A 24,270-nucleotide genomic window follows, 5' to 3' on the forward strand; every position below is an offset into this window, starting at 1 on the left:
ATCGTGGCAGTTTTTTGGAGATCTGACCAGTGACCAATTGGTGGTTGGGATTGATTAGCAGGAACAAACTAAAGGAAGGCAGGGACAAGCACAGTGGTGGTGTGGACAGAGCTAGAGTGGTGATTTTGAGGCCTCAGCTCTTTGAAGCTTCAGCCAGAGATGGGGAAAAAAAGCTAGAGTTTTTATTCCCCCCGCCTTCTTTACACTTGCTCAGTTAGGACGGTAGGAATGCCAGGCAGATTAGCTGAATGCAACTCTCTCGGGATGTGGGAAGGCAGGGAGACCTCCCGTGTTCTTGACTGCAACTGTGAGAAGTGCATCCAGCTGCAGCTTCTAATAATCCACAATATGGAGTTGTAGCTGGAACTGGATGAACTCTGGATCATTCAGGAGGCCGAGGGGTTGATAGATAGGACATATAGAGAGGTAGTTACACCCAAGGTGCAGGATACAGGAAGCTGGGTGACAAGGGGAACGGGGTGAAGGAGCCATGCAGAGTACCTCTGTGCCCATATACCACTTTGGATACTGTTGGGGGGGGGGGTGGGGATGCTGATGACTGAATAGTGGAAAGTTACAGTGGTCAGGTCTCTGGCACTGACATTCAGAAGGGATGGTGGGGAATGAGAAGAGATGAGTTGTGGTGATGGGGGATTTGTTAGATAGGTAAACAGAAAGAGGTTCAAAGGACGAGAACAAGATTCCCAGATGGTATGTTGCCTCTCAGGTGCCAGGGTCCTGGATATCCCGGATCAAGTCCTCAGCAGTCTTAAGTGGCAGAGTGAGCAGCTAGAGGTCATGGCCCATGTAGGTACCAATGACATGGGTAGGACGAGTGACTAGGTTTGGCATAGGGTGTTCAGGGAGTTAGGTGCTAAGTTAAAGGGCAGGACCTCCAGGATTGCTCCCTATGCCACGTGCTAGTGAGGCCAGAAATAGGAAGATCATACAGCTTAACATGTGGCTAAGGAGTTGGTGTTGGAGGGAGGGCATTATATTTTTGGATCATTGGGCTCTTGCAGGGAATGTGGGATCTGTACAGAAGAGATGGTTTGTACCTGAACTGGAGGGAACACTAATATCCTAGTAGGAAGGTTTGCTAGTGCTGCACCGGGGAGTGGGGTTAAACCAGTGCCAGAACAGAAAGTGGAAACATGTTACGACCTCAAAAGTCAGGAATCAGAAGGTTGAGCATGGTGTGACTGGTGTCCTGCTGTGTATATTTCAATGAAGAAATATTGTAGGAAAGGCAGATGTGGTCAGGGCATGGATCAACATCTGGAATTATGATGTTGTAGCCACGAGTTTTTGTTGCAGGAAGGGCAGAGCTGGCAGCTCAATATTCTAAGGTTCTGCTGTTTCAGATGCGAGAGTGGGAGGGATTAAAGGGGGACGGGTGCGATTACCAGTAAGGGAAGATTGTCATGGCAGTGCTCTCAGGACACACTGGTGAACTCGTCTAATGAGGCTTCATGGGAACAAGAAATGTATGACCCCATTAATGGAGCTATATTACAGAGCACCTGACAGTCCATGGGATTTAAAGGAACAGATTTTTAAGATATTGCAAACCGTTGCAAGAAACACAAAATTGCTATAGTAGGTGATGTCAACTTTCCACATATTAACTGGGACTCCCATACTGTAAAAGGACTAGATGGGATAGTTTGTCAAATGGGTTCAGGAAAGTTTCCTTAATCAGTACATACAAGTCCAAAAGAGAGAGTGTGTGATACTTCTATTAGGGAATGAGACTGAGTAGGGGACAGAAGTTTATGTAGGGGATCCAGTGATCATAATGCCATTATACATCGTTTCGAAGTAAGTATGGAAAAAGATGGGTCTGGTCCACAGTTTGAGATTCTGTATTGGAGAAAGGCCGATTTTGATGGTATCAGAAAGGATCTGGCAAGTGTGTATTGGGACAGGCTGTTTTCTGGCAAAGGTGTACATACTTGGTAAGTATGGCCTCCAAAAGTGAAATTTTGAGAGTACAAAGCTTGTGTGCGCCTGTCATAATAGGTTTAAGGAACCTTGGTTGTCAAGAGATACTGAGGCCCTGGTCAAGAGGAGAAAAAAGTGCATAGCAGGTCGGAACAAATGAGGAGTATAAGAAATCAGGAGGGCCAAAAGAAGGCATAAGGTTGTACTAGCAGACAAGGCAAAGGAGAATTCTACATGTAACCCCCTGGGTCGCCTCAGGCTGGCTCAGCTCGTTCTTGTCTAGGGGGAGCAGCCTTCGGCCCCGCCAAACTGGGTAATCAGTTGGTGTGGATGCTGTGTGATGTCCCCACCTCACCCAAAAACAGACAGTACACCATATGCGATTAAATGAGTACACTTTATAAAGGTTACTATAACTAAAGGATTAATAACGATACAGTATATATGAAGAGAAAATTAAAGAAAAGGCGCCAAACTTATCAAAGTCCAAACCACTTCGTGCACAGCCGTTGGAGCTCAATTACTGAAGTCTTCTGGCCACCATTCGATCCCCTCCGAACTCCTCGACTCTCCAAACAGCTCAGGACCCTCCGAACTCTTCGACTCTCCAAACAGCTCAGGACCCTCCGAGTGGTCAACCAAGCACATCTAGCTTCATCCTCCCCCCTCCTCGGAGAATCTCCCGGCCTCGGACCCCCCTTTGGGGTCCGATCCTTGCCCAGCTTAGAGCATTGCGTCCTCTCTCTCGACCCCCTCGCGCCGATCTGCCCAAAAGCCAGTCAACAAAAGCTTACAGACTCAGAAGAAAGAACATTAATCCCCATTTGGTTTACAAAGGAATACCATTCTCGTTATCAGTAAATTAGCATTCCTGCTAGTTAACAAAAAGAAGAAACCCTCTTTACACTCTCCCTCCACCAAATAAAAGTCATGTCCTCATGACTACTAAATAACTCGCCACCTTTCCTGCCAACACACCGTAACCCAAGCACAAACAGTGACATCTCCTCCCCACACAGTAACCCTCACACCCTGTTCCTCAGGCGCTACTTAGGCCAACTATCTGGGAGTTCCCTAACCCTTCTGAGACCTCCGTACCCCCTCACCTAAACCCTTCAGGCTCGGACACAACTGGGGATACCTTGGGCCCACTACCAACTCCTCTCTCAACCTCTCACTCATGCCCCACACTGCACACAGCTAACCCTCCCTGCTACACCTGACTCAATGGGAGAAGGGCCAAAGGTCTCTTCCTCAATCGAGGGAAAGTCAGCAAAAGGCAGCATGTACCACACATCCAGCACATCATCCATCGAATCTGAATTCTTCCTCATTCCTGTGATCGGTAGCTGCTGTTTGATCTTCTCCAAACGGAAACATGTGGCCTGCACTGCTCCCGTAGTCTCTTCAGCCTCCTGTTCAGTATTCACTGCACTTCTCTCCAGCTTTTTCTTCCTCATGACTTCTTCCAGATCAACTTTCAGGTTTTGCACTTCATTTGAACTGTCGATGGTCACCTTCAGGTTCCCTTCAAGCCTCCGCTTCTCTCTTCTGAGATTTGTCTGTAATTTCTTCACCTCCGCAAACTCCCCTCTCCGGGTTCTCAGTTTGCTATTACCCTCAGTCAGACAACTTTCTTCATTCTCTCCAACTTGTAAGTCTTCCGAATGGTTCCAGATCACTTTCTCCAGTCTCTCCGTCTTCATTTCAAACTTGGTTCCGTAGAGACAGTCACTCACGAGCTGCGACCTTCGCCAGCCCTGGCACGTGTCCCGAAAACACTTTAACTCGGTAGTTCTCAGCTGCTCCTGCAACGACCTCACTTCATATTCTCCTGAGGCAAATCCAAATACCAAGAGATCATCCACATACACCAAAACTCCAAACGCCTCCATATCCCCTATGGTCTTCCACCTGCCCCGCAGGAAGGTTGCAAGGTCTCCAGATATGCCCTGTGGCATCTTTTCGGACCCGAAGACTCCTAGGGAATTTATAACGACCGTCTTGTCCTTGTCGGCCCCACTCATCGGGATCTGGCAACATCCACTCCTCAGATCGAGCACCTTAAACCACATCGCACCATTCAGACAGGCCATCGCCTCTCCGGCCCTCAGGGCCATATTCTGGTCACTGACAGTGCGCCTCTTCAACGCAAAACAATCCACACACACTACGTCTTCCATGGCTTCAGGGGCCAGTCGCCGCAACCTCTCTCTCTCCGAGGTGTCTTCAGCAGTCAACTCCCCTCTCTCGTGGTATTTCGCAGCGTCCACTAAGAGGGTCTCCCCCTCAGATACTTCCCCCAGGCCGTACCACCACTGGCTCTTGTTTGAATTCGGTATCGGCCTCACGTCTGCACAAGCAGCTCGAAACTCTGGGTGCATCGACAATGCCTCCAAACAGCGCTCACCCGCCTCCTCCGGGCAGGCTCCCAAGCGCGCCAGCAGGATATTGGTTCTCTCTAGAACAGAAACGCTGCCCATCTCAACAGGGTCCGGACACATCAGCATTAACGATTCCTGAACCTCAGTCTCCTCCACATTTGCCTCTAAGAACTCCATTTTCACTGACCAACAACCGTCGTCTGGATAATCACCGGCACTGGTACCCCGAATCTCCAGTGTCCTCAATGTTGTCAAGGGTAAATGCTTCCAATAACGGTTATAAAACAAACTGTACAGCAACTTCACCGGCGCCCCGGTGCCGAGGATGGCTTTAACTTGACTTCCATCCATCCGTAACAACATCTGTGTGCGTGGCCCCTCTAAGCCTTCAGGAATAGGGTCTGCTCCTTTCAGGAGTTCCTTGGTACATTGCTGGGAACGTGCTCCCCCAGAGACCCCAAGCTGTTCCCCCACTGGGCCTCCTCTAAGTTTCCCGACACCTCTCGAATCAACGGAACAACTGATCCCCTTGACACCGCAAGCAATTTATCTGCCCCCCTAGGCAAAAAGGGATACCCTAAAAACTTCCCACCAATCTCCTGCCACGGATATGATAAGCCCCCCAGCTGCGGCATTTGACTTCCAGTCGAACCACACGCATTTTCCCACACTTTCCCAGAACTGGCAGCGGTCACTTCGAGGTAATTGTGCCCGACAGTTCTAACAAAGTCACCAGCCCGTCCCTGTCGCTTTTCCTCAGCCAAGCACTGCCACTCACCCAACAACTGAGAGGTCCGCTCCGCCCACGCCTCCGCCCCTTTAGGGCTGGACATTATTCCAATAACCGGGCGGAGCTCACCACTGCTGAAACATCCCAACCTGTCACTCCTCAATCTCCAAACAGTACGGACAACCCATGGTCCCACCACCATTTCGTCAGCCAACAGCAACCACCCCACCCAACACACACACAGCGATAACCAGCAATCGCACACCCACGAAGGCACACCAGCTCTTCGCCGCAGACACAATTTAAAGAGGGTGATCACACAGCCTCCACAGAAATCAACCCCGGACGAGCACCCCACAATGTAACCCCCTCGCGCCGATCTGCCCAAAAGCCAGTCAACAAAAGCTTACAGACTCAGAAGAAAGAACATTAATCCCCATTTGGTTTACAAAGGAATACCATTCTCGTTATCAGTAAATTAGCATTCCTGCTAGTTAACAAAAAGAAGAAACCCTCTTTACATACAGATATGTTAAGAGCAATAGAAATTCAAAGGACAAAATTGATCCTCTGGAAGATTAGAATGGTGATCCATGCGTAGAACCAAAAGAATTGGGGGAGATCTTAAATAGATTTTTTTTTGCATCTTTATTTACTTGGGAGATGGACCCAATACAGATTACAGAGAAGGTGTTTGCTGTCAAGGCAAATTAGCATGGATAAATCCCCCAGTGCCTGACAAGTTGTTCCCTTGGATCCTGTGGGAGGCAATTGCAGAAAATGCAGGGGCAGAGATATTTAAATCATCCTTAGTGACAGGTAGAGGATTGGAGGATAGCCAATGTTGTTTGCTGCTCTAAAAATAAACCAGGAAATTATAGGCCAGCGAGCCTGACATCAGTAGTGACTTATTAGAAAGTATTCTAAGGGACCAGATACAAGTATTTGGATAGACATGGACTGATTAAGAATAGTCAGCATGGCTTCGTATGTGGTAGGTCGTGACTAACCAATCTTAAGAGTTTTTTTGAGCAAATTACCAAAAAAGTTGAAGACAAGGCAGTGGATGTTGTCTACTACATGTCTACAAGGTAGTTGACAAGGTCCCACATGGGAGGTTGGTCAAGAAGGTTCAGTTGCTCAGCATTCAAGATGAGGTAGTAAATTGGATTAGACATTGGCTTTGTGGGAGAAGTCAGAGAGTGTTAGTAGATGACCGGAGGACTGTGTCATAAATCAAAGTATTGAGTACCGGAGATGGGATGTTGTGTTGAAGTTGTATAAGACAATGGTGAGGCCTAATTTGGAGTATTGTGTGCAGTTTTGGTCACCGACCTACAGGAAAGAAGTGAATAAGGTTGAAAGAGTGCAGAGAAAATTTACAAGGGTGTTGCTGGGACTGAAGGACCTGAGTTGTACGGGAAGACTGAACAGGTTAGGAATTTATTCCTTGGAGCATAGAAGACTGAGGGGAGATTTGATAGAGGTATACAAAATTGAGGGGTATAGATAGTGTAAATGCAAGCAGGCTTTCCCCACTGAGGTTGGATGGGACTATGACTAGAGATCATGGGTTAAGGGTGAAAGGTGAAAAGTTTAAGGGGATCATGAGAGGAAGCTTTTGTGGAATGAACTGCCAGCACAATTGGTGCATCCAAGCTCAAGTGGGCAGTTTAAAGGTTCTGTGCTGTATTTTTCTATGACTCTAATAATTACCCAACAACTGCCCTCAGCATCCTTTGCCTAATGAAGTGTGATCATTCAGTTTGGACAGAAAGACCGGCACAGTGAGGATGATGTTCACTAAGTGAATATAAACTTTATAGTGGGCTGTTGAGATATTAGAATTCCTGCTCCCTAGAACCAAACACTCTGCAGTGAATCCTACCAACCTTGAAATAAGACACACAAAACAAAGTATAGCCGAGTCCAGTTGAACCCTTTATTTGACCACTGTAGAACTTAAGTCAATGTAATGTTTTGGTCTCTCACCCACCAATCATTCATTACCCAATTAGACATTTCAGACAGATTGCTGCAGACAGGAAGCAACATATAAACAAACTGTTTTCTTCCTTTCTTCCTTTATTCCCAGACTAGTGTATATAAAAAAAATACAGCTCTTCTTCACAGGACAAGGCCTCAGTGCTGCTTTCACTCATGGCTGGCTGCTTTGTTTCTTTATGTTCTTGAGAGACCTCGATTATCCAAATCTTTCACCTGTGAAGGGGTGGCAAGACAATTGGCAAAGTAAGTGTGCTGAGCATTAGAGACAATCTTCCACCATTTGCAACAGGCTAGCTTATTAAAAAGAAATCAGGAACTGTGAATAAGGGGATTTAGAATTCTTTACCCAGAAACAGACTAAGCAAGAGAACGGTATTTTAGGGTGATGTAAAGGGGGCAGCTAATGTAGAGCAGAGACAAGGACTGGTTTTCTAATGCTTGCAGTTTTCTATATTAATTCTTTTTATCAACCCACAATTGTTGAATGCCTGAAAAAGCATCTCCATACAGGTCCTCCCTGCTTATAAATGCCCGACTCAAGTCCAGGCCATACATGTGAACAAGTGTTTGAGAGCTTGATGGGATTTGCCAGAGGCTGCAGGCGTTTTGTCGTGGGGGAATTTGGTTTGTGGTCACAATTCTAACACGTGAACTGTTCCAAGTTATGAGCAATTCATAACCTGTGGAAGACTGGCACTGAACAACATCAGGAATGGAGACAGTTACAGTTAATTTAATTTTGATAACCATAATGCAAATGCTAATGAAAATTCAAGACAACGCACAGAATTCGCCACATAACCAATCAGTGATGAGACCCCCTCCTTACATCACAATTGGGTTTCTGTAATGACGACCAATCAACTGATGAGTTCAAGGACACTGGTCACTTAATAACAATGCACATTTACAGATAGCCTGCTGGAGTTTCATAACATTAAAAGGCAGGACAGTAAGCTTATTGCTAGACTGTTGTAATTTGACAGGTTGGGGAAATGCACAGGGTTACTGGGTGCTTTTCTCCCAGAGTGTAACGGATCTCTGCAATATAATACTGGTTAGCTTCATGGTTGCAAAAGGGAGATGATCCTGGCATTGACTGAAGCAGAGGTCACATTATTATACAACAGATAAATACCTTGATCAACAAATTCAAGGGGTTGGAGAGGATTTTTTAAATTACACTATCTCGTCCAGGAAATCAATTATTGAACCTTCCTTGACTTCCCATGCCCAGCAATTTCAAGGATACCATCTCAGTCAAAATGTCACCCAGAAATAGACATAAATGCATTAGAAGTGTCTTTATATAGCCAAATCCTTGGACAAATTTTGTGTCCACCATTGAGAGCATCTTCAAGAGCTACTGCCTCAATATGACAGCATCCACTGCTAAGGACATTACTCTCTGGGAAATGCCCTCTTCTCATTACTACCATCGGGGATGTACTACAGAAGCCTGAACACCCACACTCAACAATGACTGAGATGTAGGGCAAAATTAATTCAATTAGCAGAGTGAAAATACACCCTGGCACAGCTGAGCTGCGGCAATTTTGAGGCTGTTGTGTGGTGACTCAGAGCTTCACAGGATCCAACATAAGCTCATCTCTGAAGTAGGACTATTGTTCTGAAGATTCAAAATCCCACAATAAATTGAAACCACAGGAATACCTCAGATTACATTTCTACTTTCAGCACTCACCTTGTATATACGGACCAGCCAGTGTTCCGTAGTGTATGCCTCTTCCAGAACATCAAGCTCAAAGTCTTTGTTGCCAATCTCAGCATTCCTCACTCGGTCATATCCAGGTGGGCGTTCTGTGGGAAAGACAATGCCTTGCTAGTTAACATCTCAATGTAGACTGTTCATTGCTGGTTTCAACACAGATCCTAGCATGGGGAACCAAAAAGGTGCTTTTATCCTGACTTTCAGACAACACTGTGAAACTGTGTATCAGACACACCATCAGAACAAAGGTATTACTGAGCAAAAGCCAGATCGGTCTAGAACCTTTTCCATGACAACATCACCAATGTGGATACCTCTGATTCATTTTCAGATTTCACCCTACTCCTCTATCAGCATCATGTTTCAGGGCTTTAATTATGCCAGGAGGTACACTAAATTTATTTTATTATCTGCTCTGACATGACTTTTCACATAGGTGCATTTCAGACGTTTTTCTTTCATAATCACAGATTCCTCTTTACCATAGTTGTCTCTACATCACACTGTTTTCTCTCATGCCCTCTCCTCTTAGCCACAACGCAGACGGATTCTCCTTGTCTGTATATTGCATTCCACTAATATAGCATATGATATTCTATATTTTGCTATATAATACAGCAAAAATTAGTGGGAAACTAGGACAGGGATGCACTGAAAGATCACCAGAAGGCAACTACAAAAGCAATAAGGAGAGAAAAGATGAAACATGAAGGTAAGATAGCCAATAATATAGGAGGATACCTGAAGTATATAAAAGTAAAAGGGAGGTGAGAGCAGATACTTGAGAAGTTTGGATAATACATTGGATGATAGATGTATTGGAAGGCTATGGCTCCAGTGCAGGTCGGTGGGAGTAGGCAGTTTAAATGGTTTGGCATGGACTAGATGGGCCAAAGGGTCTGTTTCTGTGCTGTACTTTTTCTATGACTAACTTGGATAGAAGATTGGCTGACTAGCAGGAGACAGAGTGAGAATAAAGGATGCTGTTACCGTTTGGCTGCTAGTGACAAGTAGTGTTCTACAGGGGTCAGTGATGGGACCATTTTTTTCATGTTATATGTCAATGATTTGGATGATGGAATTGGTGGCTTTGTGGTCAAGTTTACAGATGATATAAAGATAGGTGGAGAGGCAGGTAGTGTTGAGGATGCAGGGAGTCTGCAGAAGGGCAGATTCAGATAATGTGCAAAAAAGTGGCAAATGGAATATAGTGTAGAGGAGTGTACTGTCACGCACTCTGGTAGAAGGAATAAAGGCGTAGACTACTTTCTAAATGGGCAGAAAATTCAAAAATCAGAGGTGCAAAGGGACTTGGGAGAGCATGCACAGGATTCCCTAAAGGTTAACTTGCAAGTTGATTTAGTGAATATTGGAAAGTCAAGATATAGTAGAGAGCTCTAGGACCAAAAGGGCATAGCCTCAGAATAGAGGGACCTCCCTTTAGAACAGATAAGAGGAGGAATTTCTTTAGCTAGATGGTGGTGAATCTGTGGAATTCATTGCTACAGATGGCTGTGGAGGCCACCTCATTGGGCATGTTTAAAGTGGAAGTTGTTAGGTTATTGATTAGTAGTGGTGTCAAAGCACAATGGGAGAAGACAAGATAATGGGGCTGAGAGGTATAATAAATCAATCATGATGGAATGGTGGAGCAGATTCGATAGGCCGAATGGCATATTTCTTTCCCCCGTGTGTTATGTTCTAAGCCTCCATATTCAGCAGTTCATCCAGCATAACTTTCACTACCCGCATTCAGAATTTCCAATGGAGAATCTTCCTCTGAAGGGATCATTCCCTCAGTGATTCCCACATTGTTGCCTGTTTTCTGCCTACGTTCCAACAATGTGTAATGCAAACAGGAGGAATCACTCATCCGACATTTTCATGTGAATTAATTTGGCCTTTCCCAGACCTTCTCTTTGTTTATTCTTGTTCAGGTATGGAGTTCCGGAGTTCTTTGACACTATCATATACTTATAAACTGTTATTATTGCCCATGTTAGTTTTAGTTTAGTGTTTGTTTCATATATATATTTTCTTTCACACATTTTTAATTTTTTTTTTCCTTTTTCTTTTGATGATTAGTTTTGTTTTTTTTCATATATAATTATATAGACTTGATTGATTAATGTACTTTTTTGTTGTTGATGTTTAATAGGATATTATTATCCTATTATTAATGTAATCTTAAGTCTATTGTATTCATAACCTATTTATTATTATGTTATGTTTTTTTATATTTATATGAAACTCAATAAAAAGATTGAAAAAGAAAGAAAAGAGGAATCACACCTCATCTTAAAATCAAATACTTCAGGCAACAATTTTTTTTCTCTCTCTACAGTGAAGATTGTATGATTGCTTCAATTTCTCTCACTTCTTTTTAACAATCATTATCTTGCCAACTTTAGTCTCTACTTCTGATGAAGGGCCTCTGATCTGATACACTTTCTTTCTCCACTGCTACTGCCTGACCTACTGAATGCTTCGACACTGTTTTCTACTTTGTGATCATCTGGTGATGATGGATAAATAAACTATGCTATTATAAACACAGGCAACTGGAACCATCAGAGATGATGCTGTGGTCTGCATGGGCCAGTTAGGCCAAAGGCTTGATTCCATGTGGTATTACTCTATGAACAGCACCAGACTACAAAGGCCTGTCTGGGTCCTCCACTTGTGGTAACCTTGGCTTAGTGATCTCCACTCCCACAATTACAATTCCCCATTCCTGCTGTATATAATTACTCCAGAATAAAAGCAAAGGAACTCAGCATCTGCGGAAGAAAATGAAAGGACACCCTTCATCTGGACTGAAAAATTGTTGGGTCAGGTGGGGGAAGAGAAGGTAGCGAGTAAAGAGACAAGGAGGATGCGAAGCAAAATCTGGCAAGTGATAGGTGGATCTAATTGAAGAGGCCTGATAGCTCAAGGGAAGAAAGGGCTGCAGATGATGGAATCTGATAGAGGAAGGTGGAGCAGGGAATCAACTAAAGGAGGCAGAGAGGACACATCAGAACAGAGGCACAGTGAGAGGAGAATGTAGGTGATGGGCAGATGGAGTGAGTGGAGGAGGGAGGAGACAAAGGGAGGACCACACCCATGTCGACTTTCACTCCCTCTACTGATACTGCCTCATCGGCCGAGTTCCTCGAGCAGTTAGTTTCCTTGCTCCAGATCCCAGCATTATTATCCTCTTGTGTCCCCATCACTGCTGTATAGCAGTGAGGTACTAGCACATAGCTAGAGGTGCTATCTCTCTAATAAAGCACTGCAGACAGAGCCTGTCTGATTTCGTGCAGTGGATAGAAAAGATTCCACACAACATTGTAAACAACATCATGGGATAATCCAACCAACATCTACAGTTTAAATTACACCACTTAACTAGTTATTGGTAATTTTCTTTAGTCTTCTTTAGAATCTCAGCACAATTTGCATTGACGACTGTTTCAAATTCAATTGCTGATTGAACAAAACAGATACTGCTGAAAACACTCAGCAGAACAGGCAAGGGGTTTCCCATAGGAAATTTCAAAATCACTTAACAGAGTTGCGGAATGACCTGCTGGTTTCCTCCGCCATTTCTTGTTTTTGTTTTAGATTTCTAGCATCAGCTTCTCCTTTTATATTTGACTGCCAAGATAACAGTAGTGTCAGATTAAGGACCTGACACACTGGTGAGTCCATGGGACCCAACTTTGCATGTGTGCCAGGTTTGGTTTCTAAACTAACTTGTCTTGCTCAGGCAAGTCAGGCTTAATTTTTACAACTGAGCGGATGCTGGGCAGCACAGTGACCTGGGTTCAATCCTGAACTCCAGTGTTGTCTGCGTGTACTCAGTCTCCATCCCTGCGCAACTTCCCCATGGGTGCTCCTGGTTCCTCCTGTCACAGGTGATGGGGTTGGTGGGTTAATTGTGCATGGCAAAGCATCCCTTGTGCACGTGATTTTGTGGTAGAAGTGGAATCTGGAGAGTGTTGATGGGATTTAGGGCAGAATAAAATGGGATTAATGTAAATAGTTGCTTAATGGTGGTTGCAGTCTCAGTAGGCTGCAGGGCTTGTTTCCGATGCTGTGCAACTACAGCTCAGATCTCTTAATTCTGTGCAGTGACACCACACTAAAACGCAAATGCTACTTGTACTCACTTGCTTCTGTGTAGACTTGACCAAAACGATAGTAACACATTTTGTACATCAGACAGTTGAGCAGGATAGGAGAGCCCTCCCTATCCACACGGAACTCTCCTGTCGGGGTGTAGTAGTCATGCTCCTTGATGTGCCTGCCCGTGTCTGTGCTGCCTCCAATTCTCACCATCCACAGGAACTTGTTTATGTCTGTGGGAGAATTCAAAGATACTAAATGGAGCTTAAAAACATTAGTTATGTTTCTTCAGAATCTCCAGTATAATTTCAACAACCATCTTAAGATAACTTGGAACACATTTTTGGAAATCCTTAACAAAAATATTTACAAATATCCTGCTTTATTGCTTTAATAGCAGAGGATATTGCCAAGTAACCCAAAGTCTTCACCTGTCAATCCCACCAAACAACCCTGTTAAAGGGGAACAATAGCCAGAGGGTGGTGAATCTGTGGAATTCATTGCCGCAGATGGCTGTGGAAGCCATGTCATTGAGTATATTTAAACCAGGTTCTTTGTTAGTCAGGGTGTGGTAGTAAAGCCCTCCCAGCCATTGAGCATGAAACACTGTCATAAGAAAGCAGCACCCATTATCAGAGATCCCCACCACCCAGGTCATGCTCTCTTTTCACTGCTGCCATCAGGTAGAAGGTACAAGAGCCTCAGGACTCGCACTACCAAGTTCAAGAACAGGTACAAACAAGCTGGATGAACTCAGCAGGTCGAGCAGCATCCGTTGAAATGAGCAGTCAACGGATGCTGCCCAACCTGCTGAGTTCATCCAGCTTATTTGTACATCTTTTTTTAAAATCTTTTTATTAATTTTTAAGCAAACATAAATGAAACATGAATACAAAGAGTTTGAGAGTACATAGTTAATGGTTTAAGTAGACATTCAAATATATAATATATATAACCTCCCAAACTCATAGTATTTATGAACAAAAGAAATAAAAAGAAAAAAAAACCCAAAAAAAGAGAAAAAAAAACACTAACCAACATGGGCCATTGCATAATGTTAGATACATACAGTAGTGCCAATAACTCCGAACCTCCACCCAAATAGTTAAGGATAATAAAAGTGAGGTTTAGGAAAAGACAATTTAACTCATATGAAAATGTTGAATAAATGGTCTCCAAGTTTCTTCAAATTTAACTGAAGGATCAAAAACACTTAATTTTTTCTAAGCTCAAACAAGAGACAGTTTGAGAAAACCACTGAAATATAGTTGGAGGATTAATTTCTTTCCAATTCAATAAAATAGATCTTCTAGCCATTAATGTAACAAATGCAATCATTCGTCGAGATGAGGAGGATAAATGACTATTATCCACCATTGGTAAACTGAAAATTGCAGTAATAGGATGCGGTTGGAAGTTGATATTCAGAACTGTTGAAATAATACTGAAAATATCTTTCCAATAATTTTGAAAACAAGGGCAAGAACAAAACATATGGGTCAATGAAGCTACTTCAGAATGACATCTATCACAGGTTGGATTAACATAAGAATAAAATCGAGCAAGTTTATCCTTAGACATATGAGCTCTATGTATAACCTTAAATTGTATTAGGGCATGTTTAGCACAAATAGAAGACGAATTGACTAATAGTAAAATTTTCTCCCACTGCTCAGTGGATATAAGACAATGAAGTTCTTTTTCCCATTCTTTCTTAATTTTTTCTGATACTTCTGGCTGTGTTTTCATGATCATATTATAAATGACAGCTACTAAACCCTTTTGACAAGGAGTCAGAGCTAAAATTCTTTCCATAATGTCCAATGGACATAGTTTCGGAAAAGACTGTAACTCATTATATAAAAAATTTCTAACTTGCAAATATCTAAAAAAATGAGTCTTAGGTAAATTATATTTATTAGATAGCTGTTCAAAGGACATAAAGCTATCAACCAAAAACAAATCACGAAAACATGTTATACCTTTTGTTTTCCATAAAAGAAAAGCTTGATCCATAAAAGAGGGCCAAAAAAAAGTTAGATATTATAGGGCTTGATAAAATGAACTTATTCAAACCAAAAAATTTACGAAATTGAAACCAAATTTGCAATGTATATTTGACTATAGGATTAGTTATTTGTTTATTCAATTTAGATAAAGAAAAAGGAAGTGAAAATCCTAAAATTGAAAACAATGAAAAGTCTTGTACAGATTTACATTCCAAATTTACCCAATGTGGGCAAGCAGCTATAGTCAATTCTTGTGTCAAAAATATTAAATATCGTATATTAACTGCCCAATAGTAAAATCTCAAGTTTGGCAAAGCCAAACCGCCCTCCTTCTTAGGCTTCTGTAAATATTTTTTTGCCTAGTCTAGGATTTTTATTCTGCCACAGATAAGAAGATTTTTTGGAGTCAATAATATCAAAAAAAGGTTTAGGAACAAAAATTGGTAATGCTTGAAATAAATATAAGAATTTGGGTAATACCATCATCTTAATAGCATTAATTCGACCAACCAATGACAAAGATAATGGAGACCACCTGATAGCAAGTTGCTTAATTTGGTCAATAAAAGGTAAAAAATTAACTTTAAATAAATCTTTATGTTTTTTTTAGTAATTTTAATACCCAAATAAGTAAAATAATCTGTAACAACTTTAAATGGTAAATGTTTATAAATTGGAAATTGCATATTTAATGGAAATAATTCGCTCTTATTAAAATTCAATTTATAACCAGAAAAGTTACTAAACTGAGCAGCTTATTTGTACATGTTGATTTGACCACAGCATCTGCAGTGTACTTTGTGTTCAAGAACAGGTACTACCCCTCAACCATCAGGCTCTTGAACAAAAGGGAAAGTATGCTCAACTTTACTTATCCCATCATTGAAATGTTCCCACAACCAATGATCTCACTTTCAAGGACTCTTTATCTCAGGTTTTCATTTATTTATTGCTATTTATTTGTATTTTCATTTGCATAGTTTATTGTCTTCTGCATTTCAGTTGATCTTTCATTGATCCTGTTATAGTTACTATTCCATAGATTTGCTGAGAATGCCTACAACAAGATGAACCTCGGAGTTGTATATGGTGACATACGTGTACTTTGATAATAAAATTTACTTTGAACAAAGGTTGTGGGGAGCAGGCAGGAGATAATTAATCAGCCATGATGGAATGGCAGAGCAGACTCGATGGGCCAAGTGGCTTAATTCTACTCCAATGTCTTATGATCTTATTTGAAAGGAAATAAATGGAAATAATAATCTTTGATAAGGATCACAGTGAGGGCAGGTCTGGATAGATGAGTTTTTAAGAGACTTCTGAAGGAGGGAGAGTCAGGCATAGGGGAAATACCAGATAAAATAAGATTAATGTAGAAAAAAAGGCAGAGAGGTCGTCGTTAGATGAATTTTCAATAATGATGAAAAAAATAAATGAATCAGAAAATAGGACAGGCTTGGGAAAAGTTGAAGGATACAGATACACTGATTGCTAGTACACAGAATGCCAATGAAACTGAACATGCTAAAATTACAAGAAAGAAGATTTCTGAGAAATGAATCCTCGTTGAAAGTATGAATGTAGTTTGAGCTTTCGACAATAATGAAAGATTGCAAAGTAAAAGTGTAGGAGATGTAGGAGATGCCCTTTAATTGACCAGATTTGGGATAAAATGCTCATCTCAGCTTTGAATGCCTACCATGACTAAGCAACAACAAAGTCAATCCAACGAGGCTTGATGGTAGAAGCAGGAGGACATAGGTACTGTTGTCTATGAAAGCTTTGGGGTTGACATTGTTGAACCAAGTCAAATTACAGTTCCAAAGTACAGCAACAAGAGCAAGGATGTGATGCTGAGGCTTGATAAGGCACTGGTGAAGTCTCACCTTCAATATTGTGAAGCCTTGGGCCCCTCATCTTAGAAAAGATGTGCTGGCATTGGAGAGGGTCCAGAGGAGGTTCACAAGGATGATTCCAGGAATGAAAAGGTTATCATATGGGGAGTGTTTGATGGCTCTGGGTCTGTACTCTCTGGAATTTAGAAGGATGAGGGGAGGATCTCATTGAAACCTTTCGAAAGTTGAAAGGCCTAGACAGAGTAGATACGGAAAAGATGTTTTCCATGGTGGGAGCGTTGAGGACAAGTGGGCACAGCCTCAGGATAGAGGGGCGCCCTTTCAAAACAGAGATGCAGAGAAATTTCTTTAGCTAAAGGGTAGTGAATTTGTGGAATCTGTTGCCACATGCAGCTATGGAGGCCAGGTCATTGGGTGTATTTAAGGCAGAGATTGGACATGTTCTTGATTGGACATACCATCAAAGGTTACAGGGAGAAGGCAGGGAACTGGGGTTAAGGAGGAGAAAAAAAAGAGGATCAGCCATGATTGGATGGCAGAGCAGACTCAATGGGCCAGATGGGCTAATTTTGCTCCTATGTTTTATGGTCTTATGGTCTAACAGTCTTTAAGGCTTACAGCATGCAATGTTTGCCAGTAATAATGCCATCCTGGGATTGTGCAAAGCAAGGCAAAGGCTATACCCTTTTTGCCAGACATTTCTCTAAATTATTAGCTTTTATATTTAAGTCAGATTGTTTCAAGCATAGATGTTGCTCCAGATTATGGGCAGACTCGAACAGATATATTGGACCGAGGCCTCTCCGAATGCAGAAGGCGAGCAAGCATTTTTTCTGAGTTTGAATGTTCTCTCTCTCTCTCTTTCAATGCAATGGGAGGATATTACCAAAGTTCTGTGATTTATGGATTAGACTGTGGACTCTTTCAGCTTTGCTTTTTTAAATTCAGTGTTTTTGCCCATTCTTTCCTGTTGCCGTTTGGCACGAGTTGGGATTTTTTTTTTTGAGCGGGAGGGAGTTGGGATTTGATGTTCTTGTTCCCAGTTGCACAGTTTGCATGATTTTTTTGTGCAGTGGGGGAGGTGGTGTTTGATGTTTCTCTTTCTTTTCAAATCTTTTTATTATTATTATTATTATTCAAAAATAACACAGGTACATCGAAGTAACAACACTTACAATGCCTCAAAAAAAATCTTAAAGATTGAAACTTTTTGTGAATTAAAAAAACCCTACTAAGCAAGAAAAGTGAGGGGAAAAAAAACCACTGAGGGGTACAACCCCGGAACCATGTGTCATACAGAAATCTTCTAAAAATAAACATCAAACCGCCAACAAGAAAGATATATCAAAAAAAAATTACACTTAGATTGTGGAAGAAATCTATCAGTTAACTGAAATGATAATAACGAGCAAATGAGCCTCATCTCTTCTCAAAATCAAATAAAGCTTCAAAGGTTCAACTTCTAGTTTTCTCCAAGCTAAGACACAGCATCACTTGAGAGAACCATTGTGACAAAGTAGGAGCTGATATATCCTTCCATTTATCAATGTAACAAACACAATAACATATTGGTCAGACACAGAAATACCATGGATATTTTGAGGAATTATTCCAAAAACCACAGTCAATTTATTAGGTTGTAAGTTGATTCTGAGTGCTTTAGAAATTGTCAAAAAGACTGACTTCCAAAACTGTTTTAATATAGAACATGACCAGAACATAACGTGTCAGTGTAGCTATCTCAGTTTTACATCTATCACAATACTTGTCAACATTGGGAAATATTTTAGAAAGTCTCCCCTTCATCAAATGGTAACAACGTACAATTTTAAAATGAATCCGTGAGTGACTAGCACACATCGAGAAGAGTTAACCAGCTTCAGGATCCACGTCCAATCCTCCCATATAAAAGTCAAATTGAGTTCCTTCTCCCAATCATGTTTAATCTTAAGTAAAGGATGCTTATCCTATTGTAATAATAAATTATAAATTCTTCCAATAGAAACTTTCATCGAAGGGTTCATATTCATATTAGTATCTAACAAGTCAGCCTCCAATATGTAAGGAAAATTACTTAAATATTTTTGTAAAAAATGTCTAACTTGAAGGTATTGTAAAAAGTGTGAATATGAGAGAGTATTTATCGACTAATTGTTCAAAAGACATCAATCTACCTTCTTTAAATAAATCCAAAAAAAAAATCTTTATTTTTCCAAAGTAGAAAAATTGAATCACTCCAGGAAGGTTTAAAAAAGTAATTACGATAAATTATACTACAAAGTTTAAATTTTTTAAAATAATTGCGGAACTGGAGCCAAATTTGTAAAGAGTGCTTAACCACAGGATATAGGTTTAAATTAACAGCTTTAGCTAATTGTATAGGTAGAGCAACTCCTAATAACAAAGTTAAATAAAACTGTTTCACAGCTATCAGTTCCAGGTCTACCCAAATTGGCCGATCATTCCTGTCACCCCAATATAACCAAAAGGACATATATTGCAAATTAACAACCCAATAATACATTCTTAGATTAGGCAAAGTGAGACCTCCATACTTTTTCAACTTTTGTAAATGACATTTACTAATTCTTGGTCTTTTATCATCCCAAATGAAAGATAGAATAATAGAATCAATCCGATTAAAAAACTTCTTAGTCAAAAAAAAAGGAATATTCTGAAATAAAGATCCTTATAATTTTTAGTAATTATGACACCTAAAAATCTAAAAGATTCCATAACTTGAAAAGGAATATTATCATATATAGAGACAGATCCATTTAAAGAAAGTAATTCACTTTTACTAAAATTTATTTTATATCCTGAAAACTCTCCAAATTTGTCAAATAATTTTAGCAAAGCAGGAATAGATTCTTCAGGCTTAGACATATATACCAATAAATCATCAGCATAAAGAGAGATCTTGTGCATGGTCTCATTCACAAAAATCCCATGAATATTTTTGGCTTCACGAAGGCCAATAACAAGGGGTTCTAATATTAAATTAAGTAACAAAGGACTTAATGGACAACCTTGTCTTGTCCCCCGTGATAGCTGAAAAACAGGGGACCTACAGTTATTAGTGACAACAGTAGCAATAGGAGCTTTATATATCATTTTAATCCAATTATTAAAATTAATACCAAAACCAAATTTTTCCAAAACATTAAATATATATTTCCATTCAACTTGATCAAATGCTTTTCCAGCATCCAAAGATACAACACATAGTGGAGTTTTAGAAGAGGGCAAATATATAATGTTAAATAGTCTCTGAACATTTGAAAAAGATTAACAAACCTTTATAAAGCTTGTTTGATCTTTAAAAATTATTTTACCCAAGATACTCTCCAACCGATTGGCCATTACCTTTGAGAGAATCTTAGCATCAACATTCAATAATGAAATAGGTCTGTATGAGGCACAATCGGTAGGATCTTTATCCTTTTTGAGAATTAAAGAAATAGAAGCCTCATAAAAAGTAGAGGGTAAATCACTTTTCACAAAAGAATCTTAAAACATCTCTAAGATATGTGGAGAAAGCAATTTTCCAAATTTTTAAAATAAAATTCTACAGGATAACCATCAAGTCCCAGGGCCTTACCAGATTGCATTGAAAAAATAGCTTTATGAATTTCAGATTCAGTGATTTGGGCATCAAGAGTTTTTTGATCATCAGCAGAAATTTTAGGAAAGGCAATCTTTCATAAAAAAGCATTCATTCCAGAAGAATTTACTGGACATTGAGATTTATAAAGTTCAGTATAAAATTCTTGAAAAATCTTATTAATTTCTTAATATTCTTGAGCTAGGGTACCATCCTTTCTACGAATTTTCAAAATTTGCCTTTTGGCTCCAGCCGATTTTAATTGAGATTCAAGTAGTTTATTATTTTTATCTCCAAACATATAAAATTGGCTCTTTAACTTAAGCAGATAACCTTCAACTGGATGAGTTAATAATAGGTTATATTATGATTGAAGTTCCACCCTTTTTTAAAATAAGTCAATATTAGGGGAAGTTGCAAAGACATTATCTAAATCTTTAATTTGCTTTGAAATTTTATCTAATTCTGCTTTAGTCTGTTTTTTAAGTTTGGCTGAATAAGAAATAATCTGACCATGTAAAAATGCTTTAAATGTATCCCATATAATTAATTTGGACATACCTCCTATATCATTAAAAAGAAAAAAATATTTTATCTGGCTTTCAATAAAACTGATAAAATCAGTTATGCAATAAAGTCTGAGACATGCGCCATGGTGGATGGGCAAAAATGACATCATCAAATTCAAACGACAACCTCAAAGGCACATGATCAGATATAGCAATAGTGTCATATTCACAGTTTTTAACAATAGGCAAAAGGTGGGGATCAATTATAATCAATCCTCAAATATTTTTATAGACATGCGAAAAAAAGGAATATTCTCTGTTATCAGGGTGCAAATGCCTCCAAAACTCAATCAACCCAAAATCGGTCAAAAAGGAGTAAATAACTGACGCAGAACAATATGGAAGTCGTTGATTAGTTGAGCTCTTGTCAATCATAGGATTTAAACAACAGTTAAAATCCCCACCCATTATCAACATATATTCATTTAAATCTGGCAATAAAGCAAATACTTTTTTTTTAAAAAAAAAGGATAATCTAAATTAGGACCATACAAATCGACCAAAACAACCTTTCTATTACAAATCACTCCTTTAACAATTAGAAGTCTACCATTAGAATCTGATTCAATATCCTCTTGACTAAATAGATTAGATTTAATAAAGATAGAGACGCCTTTAGTTTTGCTCTGAGAAGTAGCATGGAACTGTAATCCATTCCACCATCCAAAACAGTGGTGTTTCTACCACCAGCGGTGGGGCACAAAAGCCCGCTGTTGTCGCCCGCCCTGCAAAGGCCAGGGCCAGCTGCCGCTAATGACTATGGCGGCAGACCACCAGGACAGCCTCTTGTACATCTGGGACAAACAGTCGAGACGCTGCTTCTTGGTCAACACCAGAGCAGAAATCAGCGTCTTGCCCTCGAAGGGGTACGACACCCGCAACAGGAAGCCAGGACCCACCCTGAGGGCTGCAAACGGCAGCACGATACGGACCTATGGCACCCGCGGCCCAACCACTCCTGGGGGCGGACTTCTTGCGAGCTCACAGCCTGCTGGTCGACTTGCAAGGGAAAAGACTGGTACATGCCGAGACTTTCCAGACATTCTCCCTGGGTGAAGCCAAGTTGCCGGCCCCACACCTGGACTCCATCACGCTGTTGGACAACAAATTCACCAGAATCCTGGCGAACTTTCCATCGACTCTGGCACCGCAGTTCACGGCAGCCATGCCTAGACACGGGGTACAGCACCACATCCCGACCCAGGGACCACCCCTCCACGCCCGCGCATGAAGGCTCCCCCCGGAAAAGTTCCGCCTGGCGAAGGACGAGTTCAAGAGGATGGAGGAATTGGGGATCGTGCGGAGGTCCGACAGCACATGGGCCTCCTCCCTGCACATGGTGCCCAAAGCAGCCGGGGGTTGGAGACCATACAGCGACTACTGCAGACTGAACGAGGCTACCACTCCAGACCGCTACCCCGTGCCGCACACACAGGACTTTGCAGCAAACCTACATGGGGCAAGAATCTTTTCCAAAGACCTCGTCCGGGGATACGATCAAATCCCTGTGCACCCTGAAGACATCCCCAAAACAGCACTCATCACCCCGTTTGGCCTGTTCGAGTTCCTCCGAATGCCGTTTGGCCTGAAGAATGCCGCACAGACGTTCCAGCGGCTAATGGATGCGGTGGGACGCGACCTGGACTTTGCGTTCATCTATCTGGACGACAAACTTATAGCCAGCAGTAGTTGTCAGGAGCATCTGTCCCACCTCCGCCAGCTCTACTCCCTCCTGAGTGATTTCACCCTCACAACCCGGCCAAATGCCAGTTTGGTCTCGATACCATTGACTTCCTGGGCCACAGGATTACCAGCAACTCCTCTGCCCGCCAAGATAGACGCGATCTGCCACTTTGCCCGGCCCAACACAGTAAAGGCCTGCAGGAAGGAGTTCATTGGTATGGTGAACTTCTACCACTGTTTCCTCCCCTCAGCAGCCCGTATCATGCGCCCTTTGTACACCCTGATGTTGGGTAAAGGCAAGGACATTACTTAGGACGAGGAGGCCGTGGCCGCTTTCATTAAAGCCAAGGAAGCCTTGGCAGATGCCGCGATGCTGGTGCACCCCAGAACGGACGTTTCGACCGCCCTCACGGTGGATGCATCCGACACAGCAGTCAGTGGGGTGCTGAAGCAGCTCATCGAGGGGCGCTGGCAACCCCTGGCGTTCTTCAGCAAGCACCTACGACCACCCGAACTCAAGTACAGTGCTTTTGACTGGGAGCTGTTGGCACTGTATCTGGCAATCCGGCATTTCTGGTACTTCTTGGAAGGCAGGCTGTTCGCCACGTTCACGGACCACAAACCGTTGACCTTCGTGTTCATGAAGGTGTCCGATCCCTGGTCGGCTCGCTAGCCGTGACATCTGTCCTACATCTCCAAGTACACGACGAACATCCAGCATGTCTCGGGGAAGGACAACATCGTGGCAGACGCACTCTCCAAACCAGCTGTCCAGGCCCTGTCCCTGGGGGTGGACTATGCAGCACTGGCAGAGGCGCAGCAGGCAGACGACGAGATGCCCAGCTACAGGACCGCAGTCTCGGGTTTGCAGCTGCAGGACTTTCTCGTAGGCCCAGGTGATAGGACCCTCCGGTGCGACGTGGCTACCGGCCAACCTCGCCCCATCGTCCCGGCAGCCTGGAGGCGGCGGGTTTTCGACTCCATACACGGTTTGGCGCACCCATCTATCCGGACAACCCTCTGGCTGGTCTCCAGCAAGTTCGTGTGGCACGGACTTCGCAAGCAGGTCATTGAATGGACCAGAATGTGCGCGCAGTGCCAAACAGCCAAGGTGCAGCGGCACACTAAAGCCCCGCCTCAGCAGTTCGAACCCACCCACCGTAGGTTCGACCACATTCATGTGGATATCGTGGGCCCCCTACCAGTGTCCCGAGGAGTGCGGTACCTCCTAACTATGGTAGACCGGTTCACGAGGTGGCCAGAGGCGGTCCCGCTCACCGACACATCTGCCGATTCCTGCGCCCGAGCACTGATCGCAACCTGGGTAACACGCTTCGGGGTACCGGCCCACATTACCTCCGACAGAGGCGCCCAGTTCACCTCCAGCCTGTGGTCGGCTGTGGCCAGCCTGTTGGGAACGCAGCTGCACCGCACAACTGCCTACCACCCACAGTCGAACGGACTGGTGGAACGCTTCCACCGTCACTTGAGTCGGCTCTCATGGCCCGCCTGAGAGGACCTAACTGGGTGGACGAGCTTCCCTGGGTCCTGCTTGGAATTCGTACAGCGCCCAAAGAGGATCTGCACGCCTCGTCAGCCAAGTTGGTGTACGGCACACCCCTGACCGTCCCGGGAGAG

The 24,270-nt window shown here is 42.4% G+C and overlaps 1 protein-coding gene across 1 annotated transcript in view; it reads right to left on the reverse strand.

Moving 5' to 3' along the window:
• Nucleotides 1-6,980: 6,980 nt before the first annotated feature.
• Nucleotides 6,981-24,270, reverse strand: part of stt3a (STT3 oligosaccharyltransferase complex catalytic subunit A) — a 78,416-nt gene continuing 61,126 nt past the window's right edge. Inside the window, exons 16-18 of the mRNA XM_059957242.1 lie at nucleotides 12,952-13,140; nucleotides 8,771-8,886; nucleotides 6,981-7,278 (exon numbers count right to left, since the gene is read on the reverse strand). Of these exons, the coding sequence (XP_059813225.1) occupies nucleotides 7,240-7,278; nucleotides 8,771-8,886; nucleotides 12,952-13,140 (344 nt within the window). The 3' untranslated portion in view covers nucleotides 6,981-7,239. The remainder of the gene's footprint in view (nucleotides 7,279-8,770; nucleotides 8,887-12,951; nucleotides 13,141-24,270) is intronic.

Source organism: Hypanus sabinus, chromosome X2 (assembly GCF_030144855.1).
Source record: "Hypanus sabinus isolate sHypSab1 chromosome X2, sHypSab1.hap1, whole genome shotgun sequence".
Taxonomy (NCBI): domain Eukaryota; kingdom Metazoa; phylum Chordata; class Chondrichthyes; order Myliobatiformes; family Dasyatidae; genus Hypanus; species Hypanus sabinus.